The 20720-nt window shown below is 63.6% G+C and overlaps 1 protein-coding gene and 1 long non-coding RNA gene across 3 annotated transcripts in view; both read right to left on the bottom strand.

The window, feature by feature from the left end:
• LOC146426160 (uncharacterized) overlaps positions 1-11850 on the bottom strand; it is a 38107-nt gene extending 26257 nt beyond the window's left edge. The window contains exons 1-2 of one of the 2 annotated variants that reach the window (XR_014846249.1): positions 11777-11850; positions 6149-6268 (exon numbers count right to left, since the gene is read on the bottom strand). This is a non-coding gene — a long non-coding RNA (uncharacterized LOC146426160). Of the gene's footprint in view, positions 1-6148; positions 6269-8965; positions 9294-11776 lie in introns of those variants that run through there. The other variant, XR_014846250.1, reaches the window with a different exon arrangement.
• Positions 11851-13445: 1595 nt separating this feature from the next.
• Positions 13446-20568, bottom strand: LOC146426159 (myocyte-specific enhancer factor 2B-like). Its single transcript, XM_085040794.1, has 7 exons — positions 20335-20568; positions 18537-18662; positions 17237-17390; positions 15295-15464; positions 15059-15155; positions 14901-14967; positions 13446-14003 (listed from the first exon to the last, which is right to left on the bottom strand). The coding sequence occupies exons 1-7, from the start codon at positions 20506-20508 to the stop codon at positions 13694-13696; spliced, it is 1098 nt and encodes a 365-aa protein (XP_084896920.1). The 5' UTR covers positions 20509-20568; the 3' UTR covers positions 13446-13693.
• Positions 20569-20720: the final 152 nt, after the last annotated feature.

Here is a 20720-nt window from a genome sequence, read left to right as displayed (position 1 = left end):
GCTTTCGCGAGTCGTCAGGAGGGAGGAGAAGATTCCTGGAGCTGGAGCTGGAGCTGATCCCGGCGGGAATTTGGGGGTTTTTTGGGATCGGGAGTGGGAGAGGTGAGGGCAGGATGGATTTTTGGGGACAGGGTCACCTCTGGGCCACCTCGGGGCCACCTCCTGCTTGTCCCCAGCTGTCCCCAGCCGGCTGGAATGCTTCGAGAAATTCCAGAATTTCCCCCAAATCCTCCCCAAATTCCCAGATTTTGGGGATGGGAGAAGGGATGGAGCGTGGAAATGGTGAATCCTAAAATCCCTTTGGAGCAGCTCGGGGAAGAGCTGAGGAATCAGGGAAGGTTTTCCTGGAAAAAAACTGAATCCCTGGAAAAAGCTGAATCCCAAATATTTCTTTGGGATCAAGAATCAGGGAAGGTTTTCCCTGTCCTTCCAGCCCCTCAGGGTGGAATCAATTCCAGGAAAAATCCCAAATATTTATTTGGGATCACGGAATGTTTTCCCTGCCCTTCCAGCCCCTCGGGGTGGAATCAATCCCTGGAAAAATCCTAAATATTTCTTTGGGATCAGGGAAGGTTTTCCCTGCCCTTCCAACCCCTCAGGGTGGAATCCATCCCTGGAAAAATCCCAAATATTTCTTTGGGATCAAGGTGACAATCCGGATGCAGCTCGGTGTTTTCAACCCCAATCAGGACCTTCCCGACCCCAAATCCATGTGGGATTTCTCCATGGGGCACAGAGGACATTTCCTCTTTATCCCACAGCACAGTTTGGGATTTCCAGGAGGCTTTCCCTGCTTTTTCCCACCCCATAAACCCCAAATCCTCCCTGCCCCGGGAAATCCAGTCCTGGGGGTGCCAGGAATTCAGGATTGGGATCTGGGATTGGGAATTTGCTCCTCTCCTGGCTGAACCTGTTGGTGGGGAGGGAATTTGACCCCAAAATTCCCCCAGGAGGAGGAGGAGAGACAATCCTGATTGGAAATTGGGATGTGTGCATGATCCCAAAATGTTCTCAGCACAGGAATTGTCCCTTATCCCAAAATGTTCTCAGCACAGCAATTTTCCCTGATCCCAAAATGTTCTCAGCACATGGATTTGTCCATGATCCCAAAAATGCCTTCAGCACATGGATTGGTCCCTGATCCCAAAATGTTTTGAGCACAGCAATTGTCCATGGTCCCAAAACGTTTCTAGCACATGGATTTGTCCATGATCCCAAAATGTTTTAAGCACATGGATTTGTCCCTGATCCCAAAACGTTCTCAGCACAGGAATTGTCCATGATCCCAAAACGTTTCTAGTACATGGATTTGTCCCTGATCCCAAAATATTTTGATCACAACAATTGTCCCTGATCCCAAAATGTTCTCAGCACAACAATTGTCCCTGATCCCAAAATGTTCTCAGTACATGGATTTGTCCATGATCCCAAAAACGCCTTCAGCACATGGAGTTGTCCATGATCCCAAAATGTTTCTAGCACAGGAATTGTCCATGATCCCAAAAAGGTCTTCAGTACGTGGAATTGTCCCTGATCCCAAAATGTTCTCAGCACAGGAATTGTCCCTCATCCCAAAGTATTTTGATCACAGCAATTGTCCCTGATCCCAAAATGTTCTCAGCACATGGATTTGTCCCTGATCCTAAAATGTTTCTAGCACAGGAATTGTCCCTGATCCCAAAAATGCCTTCAGCACAGGAATTGTCCATCATCCCAATGTTCTCAGTACAGGAATTGTCCCTGATCCCAAAAACGACTCCAGCACATGGATTTCCCTGGATCCTCCCCACTTCCCGCTCCCAACAGGACACTGAGGGCCTTCCCTCCACGCCAAACCCCAAACCACCACCTGGAAACACCATCCTGACATTCCCGGGAATATTTGGGGTCAAATCCACATTTGGGGTCACCTCTTAGGGTCGCTTTCCCTTCTCCCATCCACTGAACCAACCGGGAATTCCCACGGGGCAACCCCAAATCCCTCACTCCGCAGGGATCCCCGAGCACGGATGGGAAAAGGGAACGAAATCCCAAATCCCGGAAAACCCTCCGACCATCCCAAATCCTTCTCTGGGAAGAACAAAGCTGCGATCTCCCCGCTGATGCAGAGGAAGCGACAAGCGGCGATGATTTATTTCCCTTCCCCGGCAGACAAATCGGCCTCGGCGGCTGGGTTTGGGCTAAATTACAATTTGCATGCGGTAATATATTTGAGCAACTTTCCCTTCCACTTCGTTATAAACCAGCGTTTCTCTCGGGGGGTTTGATTTCGGAGTTTCATTTATCTCCGCGTTTTAATTGTCGGGGTGGAAATTAAAAACCGCGGCGGCAAAAAAAAAAAATTAAAAAGAAAAAAAAAGGGGGAAATTAATAAAATAAAAGCTCCGGGGTTGGAGGTTGGGAGAGAAATCATCACCCTGGTGGAGACGCCAGATCTGGGCCTCGGTAAAAAAACCACGAAAGGCAAAATTCCCGAAATTCCCGCTGGGTTTGGCTTCCCCGGAGGATAGCGAGGAGGTTTTTACATTCGGTTCTCTAGCTTTATGATATCACATACACTCATACAGCTAGATAACCAAAGAGAAAAACCCACCCAGGTCTCTGGGCCGCACGGAGCCTCGGCCGCTGCCCCGAGCGGGGGACACCGGAGCGCTCCCGGTGCCGGGGAACCCCGGAGAGGCTCCGGTGGCTTGGAATGCAGCGAAAAGACCCCCGGGGTGTTCCCTGAAAGGATCCCGAGGCTAAAGTGGGTGTCACAGGGCAGGGTGTGACCCTAAAATCCATCCCCGCGCAGGCCCCGAACTGCCCCAAAGCCGGCCCGGAGCTCGCTGTTAATTGATAATTATCGGCAATTATCGGCACGGAACTGCTGAGTCACGAAAGTGGTTGGGGAAGGGGCTGAAAATGTCCCTCCGGGGGTTTCCCACCGCGCTCTGCTCCTCTTCCTCCCCTTCCTCCCGCAGCCATCCTCTCCCGGCAAACCCGGCAGCGATCCCGCACCTCCTGCGGGGCCGAGCCGGGAATTCCCCCGCGGGGGTCACCGTGAAACCCCCCGGATGGCCCTGTCCCCACCGGGATGGCTCTGTCGCCACCGGGATGGCTCTGTCCCCACCGGGATGGCACTGTCCCCACCGGGATGGTCCTGTCCCCACCGGGATGGCTCTGTCCCCACCGGGATGGCACTGTCCCCACCGGGATGGCCATGTCGCCACCGGGATGGCCGTGTCCCCACCGGTACTCTGCGCCCCGGACACCGGCTAGGCTGCTCCCGGTGCTCGGAGAGAAACTCCGGTGCCCACCGGGAGGCGGGGAGAGGACCGGAGAGTCCCGGACAGGTCCCGGGAAGGCTCCCGGTGCGGCGGTACCTGCTGATCCCGCCGGGGTCCGAGCTGCCCGCGGTCACCGTCGGCTCCCGGTCGCCGCATCCTTGCCAGGCTGGCGGGGAGCGGAGGAGGATCAGCCGGGAATGGGATGGGATTTTGGGACAATGGGGTGGGATTGGGGATGGGGATGGAACCCCCGTCCGGTGCCTCCGCCGCCGCCGCTGCCGGTGCCTCTCCCGCCGCCCGGCGCCTCCGGGACTTGCCTCTAAAGTTGAGGCAGAGTCGGCGGGGCTGGCTGGCTGGAGGGCGGGGGAGGGCGGGAGGAGGGACGGGGACAAAGCCCGAGCGGCGGGGCTGGGACAGCCCGGGGCAGGGGTCACCCCCTCGGGGGGGCAGCGCCATTCGCCACGGCCGCCGCCGCCGCCGTCCCCGGGGGCTGCTCCGTCTGCTCGGCCCGAGCTCCCCCCCGGCGCAGCCTCCCGCCGCAGCCGGCCCGCCCCGTCGGTGCCCCGGGGGTAACCCCGCTCGGTGCCGCCCCCCGGGCCAGGCTGGGGCTGAAACCCCCCGAGCCCGGGGAGGAGCGGCCGGGGGGGTGTGGGGCTGCCGGGCCCGTCCCTCCCGTCGGGACTGCGCTCACGGGAAATTTGGGAGATGCTCAGAAGTCAATCAGGGCTCGAACCCCGCCTGGCCCGGGGGGAACGGGGAGTCCCGGGCTCGGTGTGGGAGAACCCCCCTGGCCCGGGACAAAGCGCGGCGGCGGCTCGGAGGGGCTAAGGGCCAAGGGCCGGCTCCACGTCCCCCCCGTGCGGCCACCCGGGGCCGGTCCGGCCGGCGCTGTCCGGTGCGGGGTGCCGCTCGGCTCTGCCGGTGACACCGGGGCAGCACCGGCCGGGGCGGAGGGCACGGCGGCCTCTCCTCGGCACCCACCGGGGGCACGGCCGTGACCTCCGCCCGTTCGGGGCACACCGGAGCACACGCGGTGTCCATCTCAGCCCCGGTGCATCGCTCACACCGAGGGTCAGTCTCTCCCCGGTGTCCGCGCTGACCCGCACACGCACCGGGAGAACCCACAGCCACGCAGGACCCCCGGTTATCCCCCCCGGTTATCCCCCCGGTTATCCCCCCCGGTTATCCCCCCCGGTTCTCCTCACGGCCCCGGCCTGGCCCACCCGGGCTCCTCAGCCCTACCGGGGCCTCCTCACGGCCCCTCGCTCCGGTGAAACGGCGGAAAACGAAACAAGCTGGCCCAGCCGCGGGCACAGCGGCCAGCCGGTGCTCCGGCCGTGGGCAGCGCCGGGCCTACCGAGCGTCCAGCGGGCACCGGGAGCGGCGGGAGGGGATGCCCGGCTGGCGCTGCCGGTGCTGCGATTTGGGGAATGAGGCACAGATCCCACACCGCCCTTGGATAGATCCACACACCTATATGGCGGGAACCTATAGAATCTATAGGATACCCGCGCTGGAAGCACGGCGCAGCCTGCCCAGATGCCAACCCGCCGGCACCGGGAGCTCCCCGGGAGCAACGGGGCTTTCTGCCCCCAACCGATTATCTCCAGGTCTTGTCCGGAGCCCCCCGAACTGCCAGCATCGCCGGGAACGAGCGGAGCCTCCTCCCGCCGCCACCGGGCACCGGGAACCGGGCACGGGCCCCGCCGCTCTCCGTGGTGCTGAACGGCGGCCGCGCCGCTCCCCGGGGCCGTGCGGGGTCGTGCCTCCTCCGTCCTCCTCCCACCGAGCGGCCGCTAATTGATTCTCATCATTAGCGCTGTTAATTATCACCGTTCTCCTCCCCGCCGCTCCGGTGCTCCGCGCCGAGAGAGGGGACACGGTGCCAGCGCGGCCACCGGTTGCCAAATTCCCGGCTCGTCGCCCCGCACGGCCCCGCTGGCCTCTGCCCTCCGTCCTCCCCACGCTGCGCACCCCGCGTGGGCCGAGCCGCCGCCGTTACCTCCGCATCGGGCACCGAATTGCTCCCTGCCCGCCCCGGTGGGCTCGGCCCCGCTGCCGTCCACACCGCCCGGGCACCGCCGGTACCGTCCCCGCTCCTCCGGGGGTCCCGGTGGCTGTCCGGGGCTCTCTGCCGCTTTTTGCCCGAAGGGTGAAACCCCAACAACGAGCGCGGCCCCGCAGCTCCGCCGAGGCAACGAACGAGAGCGGCGGAGCATCGCCGCCGTACCGAGAGCTCGCTGCGGCCCGGGCCCGGCTCCGGGAGGAGCGGCTGCGGGCACCGAGGAGCCCCTGGCAGCACCACCATCCCCTCCGGTGCCGCTCCCGCCGCCCGGGGAGCCGGTGGCACCGCGCAGGGCCAGGCCGGGCCCGGTTCGCCCCGCCGCTCGCCGGTGCCCGCTGCCCGCGGCTCGCCGTGCCCGAGCGGCGCGGGGGGAGTTGGCATCGCCGAGCCGGGAGAAGCTGCCGCCCCACGCGTGTCCTCGGCGGGGGCTGCACGGGGCCCGCCCGGGCCCGTTCCTCCCACCACTTACCAGCTGGCCGCCCGCCTGTCCCCGCCGCCCCGGCGGCTGCGGGCTCTGCACCGGCCCGGCGGCTCCGGTAGCCCCTTTTCCCCCGGCCTAGCCCCCCGTGTGAATCAAATACCTTCACTACAGCAGCCATGTTGGGCTCCGGTGCGAGCACGGCCCTCGCCGCACCAACCGGCGGCCGCCTCGGCGGGAGGCTCGGCGCACCCCGCTTCCCCCCGGAGCACCGGAGCACCGGGCAGCCCCGCCGCCCGCCGGGCTGTGTCCCACCTCACCGAGCGATGCCGCCGGGGATGCTCGCCGCCAGCCCGGGGAAGTTGCCACCGTTCCCGGTAACTGCGTGTGGCGCACCTGCCCCGCATCCCTCCGGTGCTACCGGCCGCATCCCGGTGCTGCCGCTCGGGGAGAGCCCGCCGTTACCTCCGCCTGGCCCGCTGTCCGGTGCCCGCCGCGCCTCCCGGCCGAGCCCACCTGGGGAGAGGGAAAAGAGAGAAGGTGCGTCAGGACGAACCGCCGCCATCGCTCCAACTTGGAGCAACTTTCCCGGCGAGGCCGGCGGCGGGGGAGGGGGGTGGGCGGCGCTGGACCCCGTGCCCGGTCAACCGGGGCCGCTGCGGCCGGCGGGCAGGGCGTGGGGCGCGCCACGGCCGGTGGGTTCCGCTGGGGACACGCAGGGCCGAGCAGGGACACGGCCTCTGCTGCAGGGGGACACGCTGGGTTGGGGGCGACCCCGCACCTGGCCGTCTGTCTGTCTGTCTGTCTGTCTGTCTGCCTGCCCGCTGCTCCGGGCACCGGAGCTTCCCACCGGGCAACCCCCGCCGCTCCCCGGGCACCGGAGCCTCCCCAAACTGCGTTTTTCCCGCTGTTTATTTCCCTCCCCTCTTTTTTCTTTCCCTCTTTTATTTCCCCCTTTTTTACCATTTTCTTTTCCCTCCCCGATTTTTCTTTTTTTTTTTTAATTTTTCCCCTTTAATTTTTTTTTCTCCCCCTCCTCGTTCGACTCCGAGGTCGCTGGGAATTATTTTTGCGTTTTAAACCACAACGACTCGTTTTTCCCTCCACGTCGCTTCGCAGCTTCGATTTAACCAGCACGGGAGAGGCGGGGGAGCGACCCCAAGGAAAAATCATCCCCAAACCGCCAGGAAAATCCCCCCGAATTCCTGCCCGGCTGGAAATATCGATGCGAGGGAAAAACGACAGATCTGACGGGTTTTAATAATTTCCTTCCCGCTGTCACCCAAAGGTGTTGTGGCAACAAAGAGCGGGATGGCATTTGACTCTCGTATTTTTTGGCCTGTTCCGTGGCCAAAAAAATAAAATATTTCCGCCGAACGCTTAGCCAAGGATTGATCCGCCCCAAAACCATCACATCGTGACCTACAAAGCGCTCCCGAGGAAAATCTGATTTCCCATTTCTCTCCCCCCTCCCGCCGCCGCTGCTGAGAACGAGCGGCGCCCGCCGAACCTGCGGGCTGGGAGAGCGACTGGGAACCACACAACCATTCCCAGTCCAAACTGGGAGCCCAGCTGGGTTTTTTTTTAAATTCCGAGAATTCCCAGCTGGTGGAATTCCCCGCCGTGCCTGCTCGGGCAGAGCCGGGCACAGGAGAACCCCCAAAATACTTTTTTTTTTAAAAGGGGAAAATACTCCTAAACCAAGAGAATTAATTATTTTTTCCTTCCTTTCCCCAGAAATGCCGAATTCAACCCCGGCCCTTTGGGTGGGGATTTTATTTAATTTTTTTTCCCCTCTTGCATTATTATAATTATATTTTTTTTTTCCAACCTCGCAGAGCTGGAAGGAGATGCAACGAGATGCCCACACACCACCCCAACCTCACACAGCAACCCCCTAAAACCCCTTTCTCCCTGCTATCCTATTTATTTTTTTTTTTTAAACCCCAAATCCCACCCAGGAAAAAATTAAAAAACAGCTGCGCACAGCGCAACTTCACTCCTGCAGCCCCTTACCTCGGGCACCGGGCAGGGCAGGGCAGCCTCTCCGCCCGGCCCGGCGGCTATAAACCCCTCGGATGGCTTTTGTGAGTTTGCCGGAGTTTCCCCGGGCTGTCCCCTTTTGTGTCCCATTGCCATCTAGAGGCCCCGATTAATTAATTTCACACCGCAGCTCGGGGAGAAAATTTTCCCACAAAAACGAGCGGCCGACGGACGATGTGAAAACTCCAAAGAAAAGGAGTCAACATCAAGTTCAACAGCATGCGGGGGGAAAAAGGCCTATTTCCATCACAATCGCGTCTGAGCGGGGGCCGGGCGGGGGGCGGCGGGCTGAAGCCCCCCGCGCCCCCTCCGCGCGTTCCCAGGCTCGGAACAATCGCGCTCTGTTTGCCTCGCACATGCCGGCGTTTGGGCACGGAGGCTGCCTTGGGATAACAGGAATAATGAGGGACGGGTGGTGGGAAAAGGGGGGAGAGAGGAGCCGAGCGCACCTGGCCGCTGCCCGGTACCGACCTGTTGAGCTCACCGGAGTTGGCGGGAGAGCCGCCGCGGGGACAGGGACAAGCCGGGACCCCCAAAGCGGGGAGGGGAGACCCCCGGGAGAGCGGTGGGGACACTTTGGGCTAAGTTTGGTGTGTCGCCGCCAGCCGCGGCCGCGCGGTTTTTCCCACAGCCCCCCGGGGGGAACGGGGGGTCCCGGGGGAGCGGGGGGTGAGGGTCCCGGCGGAGCGGGGGGTGGCCGAGGCGGTGGTGGACGTGTCCTGCAACCCAAGCAGCTCGGCTCCGCCGGGCATTGTCCCCACGGAGCCCGTGGCCATTGTTCCCGGCGCTGCGGGAGCCGGAGGGAGGGCAGCTTTCCACGCCTCGTCCCCCCCACCCCCGACCCCCGGCTCCTCACCTCACCCCCACCCCGACACTCACCGGGACCCTAACCGGGGCTGGGGGGGCGGGCGGAGAGCACCCCACCCACCCTAAAAACAAATAATAATAAAATAAATCTATAAAATATAAAGCGAGGGAAGGCGAGGCGCGGCGTCCCCCCTGGCAGACTTCCTCCAAGTTGGGAGAAACGGGCGGGGGGAGCCGAGCGGCCGCCGGTGACCGGCCAGCCCTGCCCTCCGGTAACACCGGCAGCACCGGAGTTCAGTGCGGGGCAGGGCGGGGGAAAAAACGGCGGAGGGTGAAAAGGGAAGCGGGGGGCGAATTATTTACCTCCCTCCGCACCTCCGCGTCCGTTACTGACTTAGGAGCCGCCGGGACACCGTGGGGCTGGGGGGTGAGCGGCGCCGGTAACGGGCAGCGCGCCGAGCCCCGGGGGCCATCCAGCCGCCCGCGGAGAGCACCGGCGGGGCTGCGGGCAGAGGAGCTCCCCGCCATCACTCCGCCGTTACGTGGGGTTAACCGGGGAACGTCTGCCCGCGGCTTCAACGCCGCCAAACCCCCCGGGAGCACCGGGCAGCCCCGGGCCGCCGCCAGCACCGGGGGATGGGGATGGGGAACACCGGATTGGATATTCCGCCCAAACATCCATTTTGTCCCTTTTGGAAATGGAGATTGGGAGAGAGAGAGAGAGAGAGAGAGAGAGGAGGGAAAAATGCGTCTTTTTTTTTTTTTCCTCCCTACCCTCGCTTTCTCCATATTTTTTACTACGTAAGGAATGACGTGCTCGCGTCGGGAGCGGGATAGGTTAGCCCGGAGCTTGGAAAAGGGCGGGGAGGGGGGAAAAACCGGGCTGAGGGAGGGGGGCGCGGGGGCGTGGGGGGGAGGCGAACCTAAAAATAACGAGGGTTTTATTCTTCGGGAGAAAAAAAAAATAGATATTATTATAATAATAATAATAATAACAGCGATCCAGCTGACCCAGCCGGTGCGGCCCTGCAGCTCTGCGTCCACACCGCGCCTTCTCCCGGGGATCCTCGGGATTTGGGGAGCCCCGTGGGGTGCGGAGGGTGGGTTTGGGGGTCTTCCTGACCCTTTTCCCCCCTCCCGGGGCTGCGGGGAAAGATCTCGCCGCTCCTCGGCCGCTGCGGGGTTATGGCGAGGAAATAAAGCAGAAATTGGCTGTTTTTATTTAATTCAACCCCAAAATCCCACCGCTGCTCCGCGGGTTAACACCTCCGAGCCCCCGGGAATTCATCCCCACCTCCCCTCGCTCCTCCGGGAGCACCGGGAGAATTTGGGGAGCGCAAAAAAACCGGGGGGGCTCCGCGCGGCCCAAATTTTTTTTTTTTTTTGAGCCCCAAATTCGGTCCCGGAGAGGAGAGGACATCACCGGACAGCCAAGCCCCGGTAGATCCCGAGTCACCGAGCGGGACCGGAGAGGGTCAGGCCTGGTTGAAGCCCCCGGAGCCACCGGGATGCGCTGCCGCCGCCGCCGAACCGGCACCGGTACCGGTGTCACCCCAGTGCCTCCCCGGTGCCTCATCCAGAGCCCTCCCCGCACCGGGAACGGGCAGCCCGCCGTCCGGTGCTACCGGAGAGGCCGCGGGCTCTCGGCTCTGCCCCTAATGAGCTCCGCTTATGCATTTCCTCATTAACGAATATTTCCCGCCGCCGAGCTGGGCGACACCGGGACGCTCGCCTCCGGTCACCGACCGCCCGTCCCGTCCCACCGGGGCTTCCCGGGGGTTCGGCAGGGCCCTGCCAGCCCCGACAGCGGCAGGAGGCCCGGAAATTTGGGAAAAACCTCGGGGTATTGGGTGCGCCCCCCGCCCTCGGTAACAGTGAGACCCCCGGCTCGCCCCGGTGGTTTTCCCCGGTAAAACGGGCTTGGGCAGGCCCGGCTGGTCCAGCCGCCCGGTACCGGCGGGCCCGGTGGTCCTTCACCCCCGACGGCGGGGATTTAGGGGAGTTGGGTGGCGTATTTGGGCTGGGCGGTGGAGTTTTGATCAAAAATTCATCGCCAGGCGCTCGGCGCGGCGCCATGAATATTTCAGCGCGTTTTGCAAAACAACACGGTGGCGGTTCGGGGAGGATGCGCCCAGGGGAGGAAGTCCCTGGTGTCCCTCTCGGTCCCCGGTGGAGGCGGCGGGGACACCGGGAGGCACCGGTAACCTCCGTTCCGGCGGTGCTGCCCCGTGAAACGGCGCCCGGGTGGCGCGGGTGGCCCTGTGAGTGACACTGCCACCGGTGCGAGTGTCCCCAGCCTGCCCGCGGTCACGCGTGGCCGTGGGGGTCCGAGGGGTCCCACCTTCCCCGCGGTCACTGTGTCCCCGCAGAGCTGAGGGGTGGGGACACCACGGGGACACCTCATCACCACCCGGGATGTCCCCTCCGCAGGCGACATCGCCACCCCGAGCCATCCCATTGCTCCCCACAGCCCTGAGCAGGGAATGACCCCCAAAACCACCCTGCCCGAGGAGCCCCCAGCCCCAAATCGGGGTGCTGAGCCCCCCAGCTCTTCCCCCCCGCGACAGCAGCGGCGACAGAGGCGACAGCTCCGGGCGGAGACAAAGCCGCGGCGGCTCGGCTGGAGCTCAGCGACCCCCGGAGCGGCTCAGCGCCCCAGTTTGGGCCTGCAGGGAACTGGGATGGACTGGGACAGACCCGGGAAGGCGACATGGAGCGCCAGGGGTGGCCAGGGTGGGGGACACGGCAGCTCCGTGTCACCCCGGGTGTCACCTTTGGGGTCGGTGGCACTTTTGGGGTTGGTTACACCTTTGGGGTCGGTTACACCTTTGGGGTCGGTTACACCTCTGGGGTCGATGCCACCTTTGGGGACAGCGCCACGGCGCCATCCCACCCTGTCCCCCGCGCTGGGGACACCCGGCGGGAAAGCAGCGACACGAGGCTGGGGACAGAGCGACAGCGAGGCCACAGCGGGGTTTGGGGACACCGCAGGACACCCGCAGTTTGGGACCTGTCGCCACGGGCTGCACTGGACCTGCAGCGGGGTTGGGATGTGAAGCTCCGGTTGTCCCTCCGGTGCCCTCCCGGTGTCGCCGGCCGCCCCGCTGTCCCCGCGGTGGGGTGAGACCCCCCAAGCCCACCCCGGCAGCCCCCCAGCCCCTCCCCGGGGCTCACCTCGCCCTGACACCTCCCGGCGCTCCTTCCATGCCAGCGGGTTGCCATAGCAAATCGAAATCCTACAAACAAAACCAGGGGGAGAGAGAGGGGAGAGAAAAAAAAAAGGAAAAAAAAAAAAAAAAAAGGCTGATTAGCATATATTCAAATGAGCCGTGCCATAATGCAAACCATAAATCACGCCGCTATTCAATCAGCCGCTCTCACCCCAACCCCCTTTTCTCTCTCACCGGGTGGTTGTCATCCTAAAAAAACCCTTCCCGGTCCCAAAGGTGGCCCTGGAGGGGACATGTCACCCTCGGGGGGGTGGCTTTGGGCTCGGCGCTGTCCCTAATCCCGCCTGGGATTTCTGGCGCTTTATTAAATGGGGAAAAACCCTTCCCGGGATTAATTTCCTGCTCTGGGATTTCATCGCGGGGATCCTAATCCTCTGCCGGGATGGGGGAAGAGGCTCAGGGAGGGTTTGGGGGATCCCCCAGATCATCCTGGGGGTGCTGAGGGGGATTTGAAACCCTAAAAAATGTCACTGTGGGGTGGTGGCACTGCGGGAGCGTCCTCGGTCACCTCCCGGTGGTGACAGTGGCAGTGGCCATACCCAGCACACTGCAGGCCACAGGGGATGTTCCCACACCCCACAAAGCGGCAGAAACCCCAAATCCCAACCCCAAACCCCAAATCCTGTGCTGGAACAGGCACAGCTCAGCCAGGCCGGGCTTAACCCCCATTTCGCTCCAAAAATTCCGATTTTAAGGGGGTTTTCCTCCCCAACCTCGCCCCAAAATCCCGATTTTAGGGGATTTTTCCTCCCCCACCTTGCCCCAAAATTCCCGATTTTAAGGGGTTTTTCCTCCCCAACCTTGCCCCAAAGTCCCGATTTTAAGGGGTTTTTCCTTCCCAACCTTGCCCAAAAAATCCCAGTTTTAAGGGTTTTTTTCTCCCCCACCTTGCTCCAAAAATCTCTATTTTAAGGGTTTTTTTCTCCCCAAAAATTCCGATTTTAGGGGGTTTTTCCTTCCCAACCTTGTCCCAAAAATCCCGATTTTAAAGGGATTTTCCTCCCCAACCTCGCCCCAAAAATCCCTATTTTAAGGGGTTTTCCTCCCCAAAATTCCCGATTTTAAGGGGTTTTTCCTCCCCCACCTGCTCGCAGCACCCTGAGGTGGCACCGAGACCCTCGGAGAGGCTTTTTGGGGTCACCGAGGGGTGGCAGCAGCCCCAGGGTGACCCGGCTGTCCCCCACCCTGAGCCTGGGGGGGACACGGGGGGGGACAACGACGCTGAGACTGAAGGGTGAGTGACACTCGCCACCTCTTTGGGGACATTGCCACCCCAGAGCGGGTTGTGTGACCCCAAAAACCTCACAGCACACACCCCGAGACCCCCAGGTGTTTATTAGCGAGAATAAATAGAAAAAAATCCCCCCCAACCCCGGCTGTCCCCTGTCCCCCTTGTCCCCTTGTCACCCTTGTCCCCTTGTCACCCCCATGTCCACCCGAGTCCCCGACCGGAGCCACCGCCGCCGCTCTCTCTCCTGCTGCCACCGCGTGGCACTTCGCGGCCACTTCCGCTCGCTGGGGACACGCTGGGGACACTCTGCTGGCGCGGGGACAGCCGCGGGGAAGGGGACAGAAGGTGTCCAGTGCCACCCGATAGGACACCGCGACACCGGACAGGACATCGCGACAGCGGACAGGACAGCGCGGGGGTCCCGGTGTCGCAGACAGAGCGGAATGGAGGTGACTTGGTGGCGTTTTGGGGCTCCAGGGAAGGTGACAATGACCCCGCGGGGAGCCCGGTGACACCGCCGGGCGCTTGTCACTGTCCCCACGGGCACGGGGGGCTTGCCGGGGGTCTGGGGGTGGGCAAAGAGCGGGGGGCTGCTGTCCCCAAGCACGGTGTCCCCCCCCGGCGGCCTCGCTATCTGTGCCAAACGTCCACGGGTTGTCCCCTCCGCGGGGGGACAGCCACCCTCTGCTCCTCCGGCGGTGGCCGCGGTGGCCCCGGGGAGAAGGGAGGGAAGCTCTTGGCGAAGTCCTCGCGGCTCTGGATGTCGCCGGCGGCTCGGGTGGCTTCGCTGAGGGACGCCAGGCTGGTCAGGGAGGGCTGCGGGGTGCCCGGGGGACAGGCCAGCCCCGGCGACACTCGCTCCGACTTGATGCTGATGGCCTGCGGGGACGCGCCGGGGACAGGGGATGGCTCATCCGAGGGGACAATGCGGCTGCTGGGCCTGGGGGGACAGGGGACGGCCGTGAGGGAGTGTCCCCTGCCGGACATCCCCCCAGAGGGGTTGTGACCCCAAAAATCCTGTCCTGGAGTGGTTCTGGTGGCCACAGGGCTGCTGGGGGTCAGGGTGGGACTGGAGGTGACATGGGGACAAGAGCCACGGGAGGATCCGGCTGGGAATAAGCTGGGAGGGATTGGAGGTGATCCCAATTTTGGAGTGAAGCTGGGGGGGTCGGTGACAGTAGGGAGGTGACACCTGTGAGTGCAGCAGAATGGGTTCATCCCCGCGCTGTCCCCTCTGTCCCCCAACCCAGGGGTGACCTCACCCCAGCGCGGCCATGTCATCCCTGCCCTGTCCCCTCTGTCCCGCACCCTGTCCCCTACCCCAGAGGGAACCTCACCCCAGCACTGCCATGTCATCCCTGTCCTGTCACCCACCTCAGGGACACCCTGTCCTTATCCCACCACTGCCATGTCATCCCCGCCCTGTCCCCTCTGTCCCCCACCCCAGGGGTGACCTCACCCCAGTGCTGCCATGTCATCCCTGCCCTGTCACCCCTGTCCCCCGCCCCAGGGCCACCCTGTCTTTACCCCAGTGTTGCCATGACATGCCCGTCCTGTCCCCTACCCCAGGGACACCCCATCATTATCCCAGTGCTGCCATGTCACCCCTGCCCTGTCCCCTCTGTCTCCCACTCCAGGGACACCCCATCCTCACCCCAGCACTGCCATGTCATCCCCACCCTGTCCCCTCTGTCCCCTACCCCAGAGGGGACCTTACCCCAGCACTGCCATGTCATCCCCACCCTGTCCCCCACCTCAGGGCCACTATCCTTATCCCACCACTGCAATGTCACCCCCACCCTGTCCCCGCTGTCCCCTACCCCAGAGGGGACCTTACCCCAGCCCTGCCATGTCCCGGGGGTGCTGCCACGCCGGGGGCTGCAGGAACTCTCCAGCCCCAAAATCTGCGGGGCGGGAGGACAACAGTGAGCGGCGAGGAGGTGACAAGCAGGGGGGACAGCGCTGTCCCCAAGCTGAGGGGACACCAGGACTCACCTGCTTGCGCTGGGCTGAGGAAGGGGAAGCCGGCGAGGCTGGAGCTGGCCGGGCTGAGCACGGGGCTGAGGCTCTGCAGGGTGGGGTACAGCGGCCGCTGCGGGAAACGGGGTGACCCCAATAGGTTCGGCACCCCAAAAACCCCCCGGGGGATTCCTCCCGGTGGGGAAGGAGCTGGGTTTGGGGAGGCGACACCCGCCAGGGGACATCGCGGCGATTGGGGACAGCCGACTCACCGCGTTTGGGGACAGCCGGCTCACCGCGGCGCTGCCGCCGCTCCGGCCGCTCGCCACGCCGCCCTGGGGGTCGCCACGTCGCCCCTCGGTCCCCAAAAACAGCGGCGGTGGCGTCTTGGTGGCCAAGGCGCGGCTGAGGGTGGCGGCAGGGAACAGGGGGTAGCTGAGACCTGCGGGACAGAGGGACGGCGGGATGGGCGGGGTGGTCCCGGGGGACTCCCTCGGTGGTGGCCGCGGTGGCCCCGGGGAGCCGTTGGGCAGCTCCGCCCAAGCCACTTCCTCCGCGGGGCCACCTGGGAGGTGACAAGAGGTGACACGAGGTGACAAGCGAAGGAGGTGGCTGCATCCAGCAGGGTGCGAATGTCCCCACGGAGCTGCCAGGACATCCCGTGGGAATGTCCAGCGTGCCCGCGGCCACCATGCTGTCCCCACCCGAGGGTTTGGGATGGGGACATCCAGGGACACTGCCTGTCCTCACGCCGTGCCACCTCCCACCCTTCCAGGGATTTTCCACCGGTCAAGACTCAGCCACTTTTCCAGCCACTTTTTTTCTGGCCCTGGGCACAACGCCGTCCCTGTCACCAGGCTGAGCCCCCCGTGCCACACTGTGCCACACGGCCAGGACCCGTGGGCGCAGGGCGAGGGGACAGCCAGGTGCTGGCAGGGCACAGGAAGCAGCTGGAGGGAGGTTTGGGGTTTTTTTGGGGTTTCCACAGCTGCTGCCCACGCAGCCAGCCCAGCCCCGCTCCGGTAAATCCCCCGAGAGGAGCTTTGCATGCGGGGCTGGCTGGGAAAGTCCCTGTGGGGTTGTGGGGTTTGGGTGGTGTGGGGGGCATGGAGGGGACAGGGTGGCCATGGGGGGTGGGGTGGCCATGTGGGGTGGCCGTGACAGGGATGGGGTGGCCGTGACAGGAATGGGGTGACCGTGGTGGTAATGGGGTGTCCATGGTGGTAATGAGGTGTCCATGGTGGTAATGGGGTGACCGTGGTGGTAATGGGGTGGCTATGAGGGTAATGGGGTGGCTATGAGGGTAATGGGGTGGCCCATAGTGGGGATGTGGTGTCCATAGTGGGGTGTCCATGACAGGAATGCGGTGACCGTGGTGGTAATGGGGTGACCATGGTGGGGTTGGGGTGTCCATGGAAGGGTCAAGGTGTCCATGACAGGGATGAGGGGTCCATAGTGGGGTGGGCACGACAGGAATGGGGTGACCGTGATGGCAATGGGGTGGCCATGGTGGTGATGTGGTGTCTGTGGTGGTAATGGGGTGGCCATGGTGAGGATGGCGTGTTCATAGTGGGGTGTCCATGGTGGTAATGGGGTGACCGTGGTGGTAATGGGGTGGCCATGGAAGGGTCGAGGTGTCTGTGATGGTAATGGGGTGTCTGTGGTGGGGATGGGGTGTCCATAATGGGGTGTCCATGACAGGAATGGGGTGTCCATGGTGGTAATGGGGTGACCATGGTGGTGATGGGGTGACCGTGGTGGGGATAGGGTGGCCATAGCAGGATGTCCACGACAGGAATGGGGTGTCCATGGTGGTAATGGGGTGGCCACGGTGAGGGATGGGGTGTCCGGGATGGAGTGTCCATAATGGCGTGTCCATAGTGGGGTGTCCATGACAGGGATGGGGTGACCATGCTGGTAATGGGGTGACCATGGTGGTGATGGGGTGACCATGGAAGGGTCAAGGCGTCCATTATAGGGATGGGGTGTCCCTAGTGGGGTGTCCATGACAGGGATGGGGTGACCGTGGTGGGAATGGGGTGACCACGGAGAGGACAGTGGCCCAAGGTGACAGTGGGGTGCCCAAGGTGACAATGGGGTGCCCAAGGTGACAATGGGGTGACATCCACGATGGTGACAGGACACCCCTGCAGGGCTGCTCTCCCCTGTACCCCCCACCCCCTGCAGTGTCCCCACTGATGTCCCTGTCCCTACCTGGTGGCAGTGGCCCTGGGGACCGTCCTGGTGGCTTGGCAGCTGGTGGCCTGAAGCGGCCCTGGGCCTGCGGGGAGCTGCTGGCACTGCCCGCCGGCGTGTCTGTGCCAGGCGGGGAACTGCCATGGGCCACCTCGGGCAGGGACACCGGGCTCTGCGGGGACACGGGGGACAGTGACAGGGACAGGAATAGGGACAGGGACACCGGGCTCTGCGGGGACACGGGGGACTGTGACAGGGACAGGGATAGGGACAGTGACAGGGACACCAGGCTCTGTGGGGACACAGGGACAGTGACAGGGATAGGGACACGGGGCTCTGCGGGGACACGGGGACAGTGACAGGGACACTGGGGATAGTGACAGTGACAGGGACACCGGGCTCTGTGGGGACACGGGGGACAGTGACAGGGATAAGGACCTGTGGGGCTCTGTGGGGACACAGGGACAGGGACACCGGGCTCTGCGGGGACACAGGAACAGGGATAGGGACAGGGACCACTGGGGCTCTGCGGGGACACAGGGACAGTGACAGGGATAGGGACCTGTGGGGCTCTGTGGGGACACAGGGGTCAGGGTCAGGGACAGGGACCCTTGGGATCCTCGGGGCTCTTTGGGGACACACAGGGGTCAGGGACAGGGACCTTCAGGACCCTTGGGGACCCTCGGGTACCCTTGGGGACCTTCGGGACTCAGCAAGGAGAAGAGATCAAGGACAGGGAGGGGATGGGGACATTTGGGGACACTCAGGGTTCTGCAGGGCAGATCAGAAACCAAGGCCAGGATGGGACAGGACACTCGGGGACCCTTGGGGACCCCTGGGGACACTCAGGGACCCTTAGGAACCTGCAGGGAGAGACAGAGGCCAAGGCCAGGGATGGGACAGGACCCTTGGGGACTCCTGGGGACCCTTGGGACTCTGCAGAGAGACACAGAGGTAAAGGCCAGGGGTGGCACACGACACTCAGGGACTCTTGGGGACACTTGGGGACCCTCAGGACTTGGCAGGGAGAGACAGAGGCCAAAGCCAGGGGTGGGACAGGACCCTTGGGGACACTCGGGACTCTGCAGGGAGAGTCAGAGGTCAAAGCCAGGGATGGGACAATACCCTCAGGGACCCTTGGGGACACTTGGGGACCCTCAGAGCTCGGCAGGGAGAGACAGAGGCCAAAGCCAGGGGTGGGACAGGACCCTTGGGGACACTCGGGGCTCTGCAGGGAGAGTCAGAATCCAAGGCTAGGGATGTGACAGGACCCTTGGGGACACTTGGGGACACTCGGGGACCCTGCCCAGGCACTCACACAGAACCTGGGCCGCAGCAGCTCGGCTCCCCCCGCTGTCCCCCTGCCGCTGTCCCCTGTCGCCTCGGGGTTGTCGTCCAGCTCCAGCTCGTGGCTCTCCAAACCCAACCCTTTGCGCTTCAGCGTCTGCGGGGGTGACAGTGACAGGGAGGGGACAGTGAGAGGGGAGGGGACAATGAATGGAGAGGCGACAGTGAGCGAGGGGAGGTGACAGTGAGCGGGAGGAGGTGACAGTGAGCGGGAGGAGGTGACAGTGAGCGGGGAGGCGACAGTGAGCGGGGAGGCGACAGTGACCGCGTGGAGGCGACAATGACCGCGGGGAGGCGACAATGACCGAGGGGAGGCGACAATGACCGCGGGGAGGTGACAGTGAGCGCGGGGAGGCGACAGTGAGCTGGACGAGGCGACAATGATCGCGGGAGGCGACAGTGAGCGGGGAGGTGACAGCGAGAGGGGGGAGGAGATAATTATAGCGGGGAGGCGACAATCATCGAGGGAGGCGACAGTGAGCTGGATGAGGCGACAATTATAGCGGGGAGGTGACAGTGACCGCGGGGAGACGACAGTGAGAGGGGGAGGAGACAACGAGAGGGGGGAAGCGACAGTGAGCTGGAGGAGGTGACAGTGAACGGAGGGGAGGCGACAGTGATCGCAGGGAGGCGACAGTGAGCTGGAGGAGACGACAGTGACCGCGGGGAGGCGACAGTGAGCAGGGAGGTGACAGTGATGGGGGGAAGGCGACAATGATCGCGGGGAGGCGACAACGAGCGGAGGGGAGGCGACAATGAACGGAGAGGAGACTACAACGATCGCGGGGGAGGCGACAGTGAGCTGGAGGAGGCGACAATTATCGCGGGGAGGTGACAGTGACCGCGGGGAGGCGACAGTGAGCTGGAGGAGGTGACAGTGACCGCGGGGGGGCGACAGTGATCTCAGGGAGGCGACAACTAGCGGAGGGGAGGCGACAATGAACGGAGGGGAGGGCGACAACAATCAAGGGAGCGGCGACAGTGAGAGGGGGGAGGCGACAACGAACGGAGAGGAGACGACAGTTATCGCGGGGGCGGCGACAGTGAGCTGGAGGAGGCGACAGTGACCGCGGGGGGGCGACAGCGAGCTGGGGGAAGGCGACACCAATCCCGGGGAAGGTGACAGTGAGCGGGGAGGAGGCGACAATGAACGGAGGGGAGGCGACAGTGAGAGAGAGGGAGGCGACAGTGAGAGGCGGGAGGGAAGGCGACAATCAACGGGGGAGAAGCGACAATGATGGCTGGGAGGCGACAATCAACGGGGGGGGGGGGCGGCGACAGCGAGCTGGGGGAGGCGACACCGATCCCGGGGGAGGTGACAACGATCCCGGGGGAGGCGACACCAATCCCGGGGGAGGCGACACCGATCCCGGGGGAGGTGACACCGATCCCGGGGGAGGCGACACCAATCCCGGGGGAGGCGACACCAATCCCGGGGGAGGTGACACCAATCCCGGGGGAGGCGACACCAATCCCGGGGGAGGCGACACCAATCCCGGGGGAGGCGACACCGATCCCGGGGAAGGCGACACCGATCCCGGGGGAGGTGACACCAATCCCGGGGGTGGTGACACCGATCCCGGGGGAGGCGACACCGATCCCGGGGGAGGCGACACTAATCCCGGGGGTGGTGACACCGATCCCGGGGGTGGCGACACCGATCCCGGGGGAGGCGACACCAATCCCGGGGGAGGCGACACCGATCCCGGGGGAGGTGACACCGATCCCGGGGGAGGCGACACCAATCCCGGGGGAGGCGACAAGCCCACCTGGAGGATGTCGGAGTTGGTGCGGCTCTCGTGCGGCTCGCTGTACTCGGTGTACTTGAGCAGCACGCTGTCCATGTCGCTGCTGGCGTACTGGAAGAGGCGGTTGGTGCTGTTGAAGATGATCAGCGCGATCTCGCAGTCGCACAGCACGCTCAGCTCGTACGCTTTCTTCATCAGCCCGAATTTGCGCTTGGTGAAGGTGACCTGGTGAGGGGATGGAGGGAAGGGTGGGGGTTGTGGGTTTGGGGGGGTGTGGTGGGGGGAAAAACACGAAAATGGGAATAAATTGTGCTTTTGGGGGCGTGAAAATAGATCGGAGTTGTGGTGTTGGGGTGGTGTGCTGGGAAAACCCCAAAAAATGGTCCCAAATTCTCCTCCTGACCCCA

The sequence above is a fragment of the Lichenostomus cassidix genome, chromosome 28 (genome assembly GCF_008360975.1).
Source record: "Lichenostomus cassidix isolate B80296 chromosome 28, HeHo_3.0, whole genome shotgun sequence".
Taxonomy (NCBI): domain Eukaryota; kingdom Metazoa; phylum Chordata; class Aves; order Passeriformes; family Meliphagidae; genus Lichenostomus; species Lichenostomus cassidix.
Note: the sequence above shows the minus strand (reverse complement) of the source record. Positions and strands in the feature narration are given on the sequence as shown.

What these genes read in the sequence shown, in the direction of transcription:
- LOC146426159 (XM_085040794.1), bottom strand. Translation starts at nt 20,508, where the DNA reads ATGAAGAAAGCGTACGAGCTGAGCGTGCTGTGCGACTGCGAGATCGCG. An exon ending in CCAACTCCGACATCCTCCAG is followed by an intron (nt 18,663 to 20,334) that starts GTGGGCTTGTCG and finishes TCACCCCCGCAG; the next exon opens with ACGCTGAAGCGCAAAGGGTT. An exon ending in CCCAGGGCCACTGCCACCAG is followed by an intron (nt 15,465 to 17,236) that starts GTAGGGACAGGG and finishes TCTGTCCCGCAG; the next exon opens with GTCTCAGCTACCCCCTGTTC.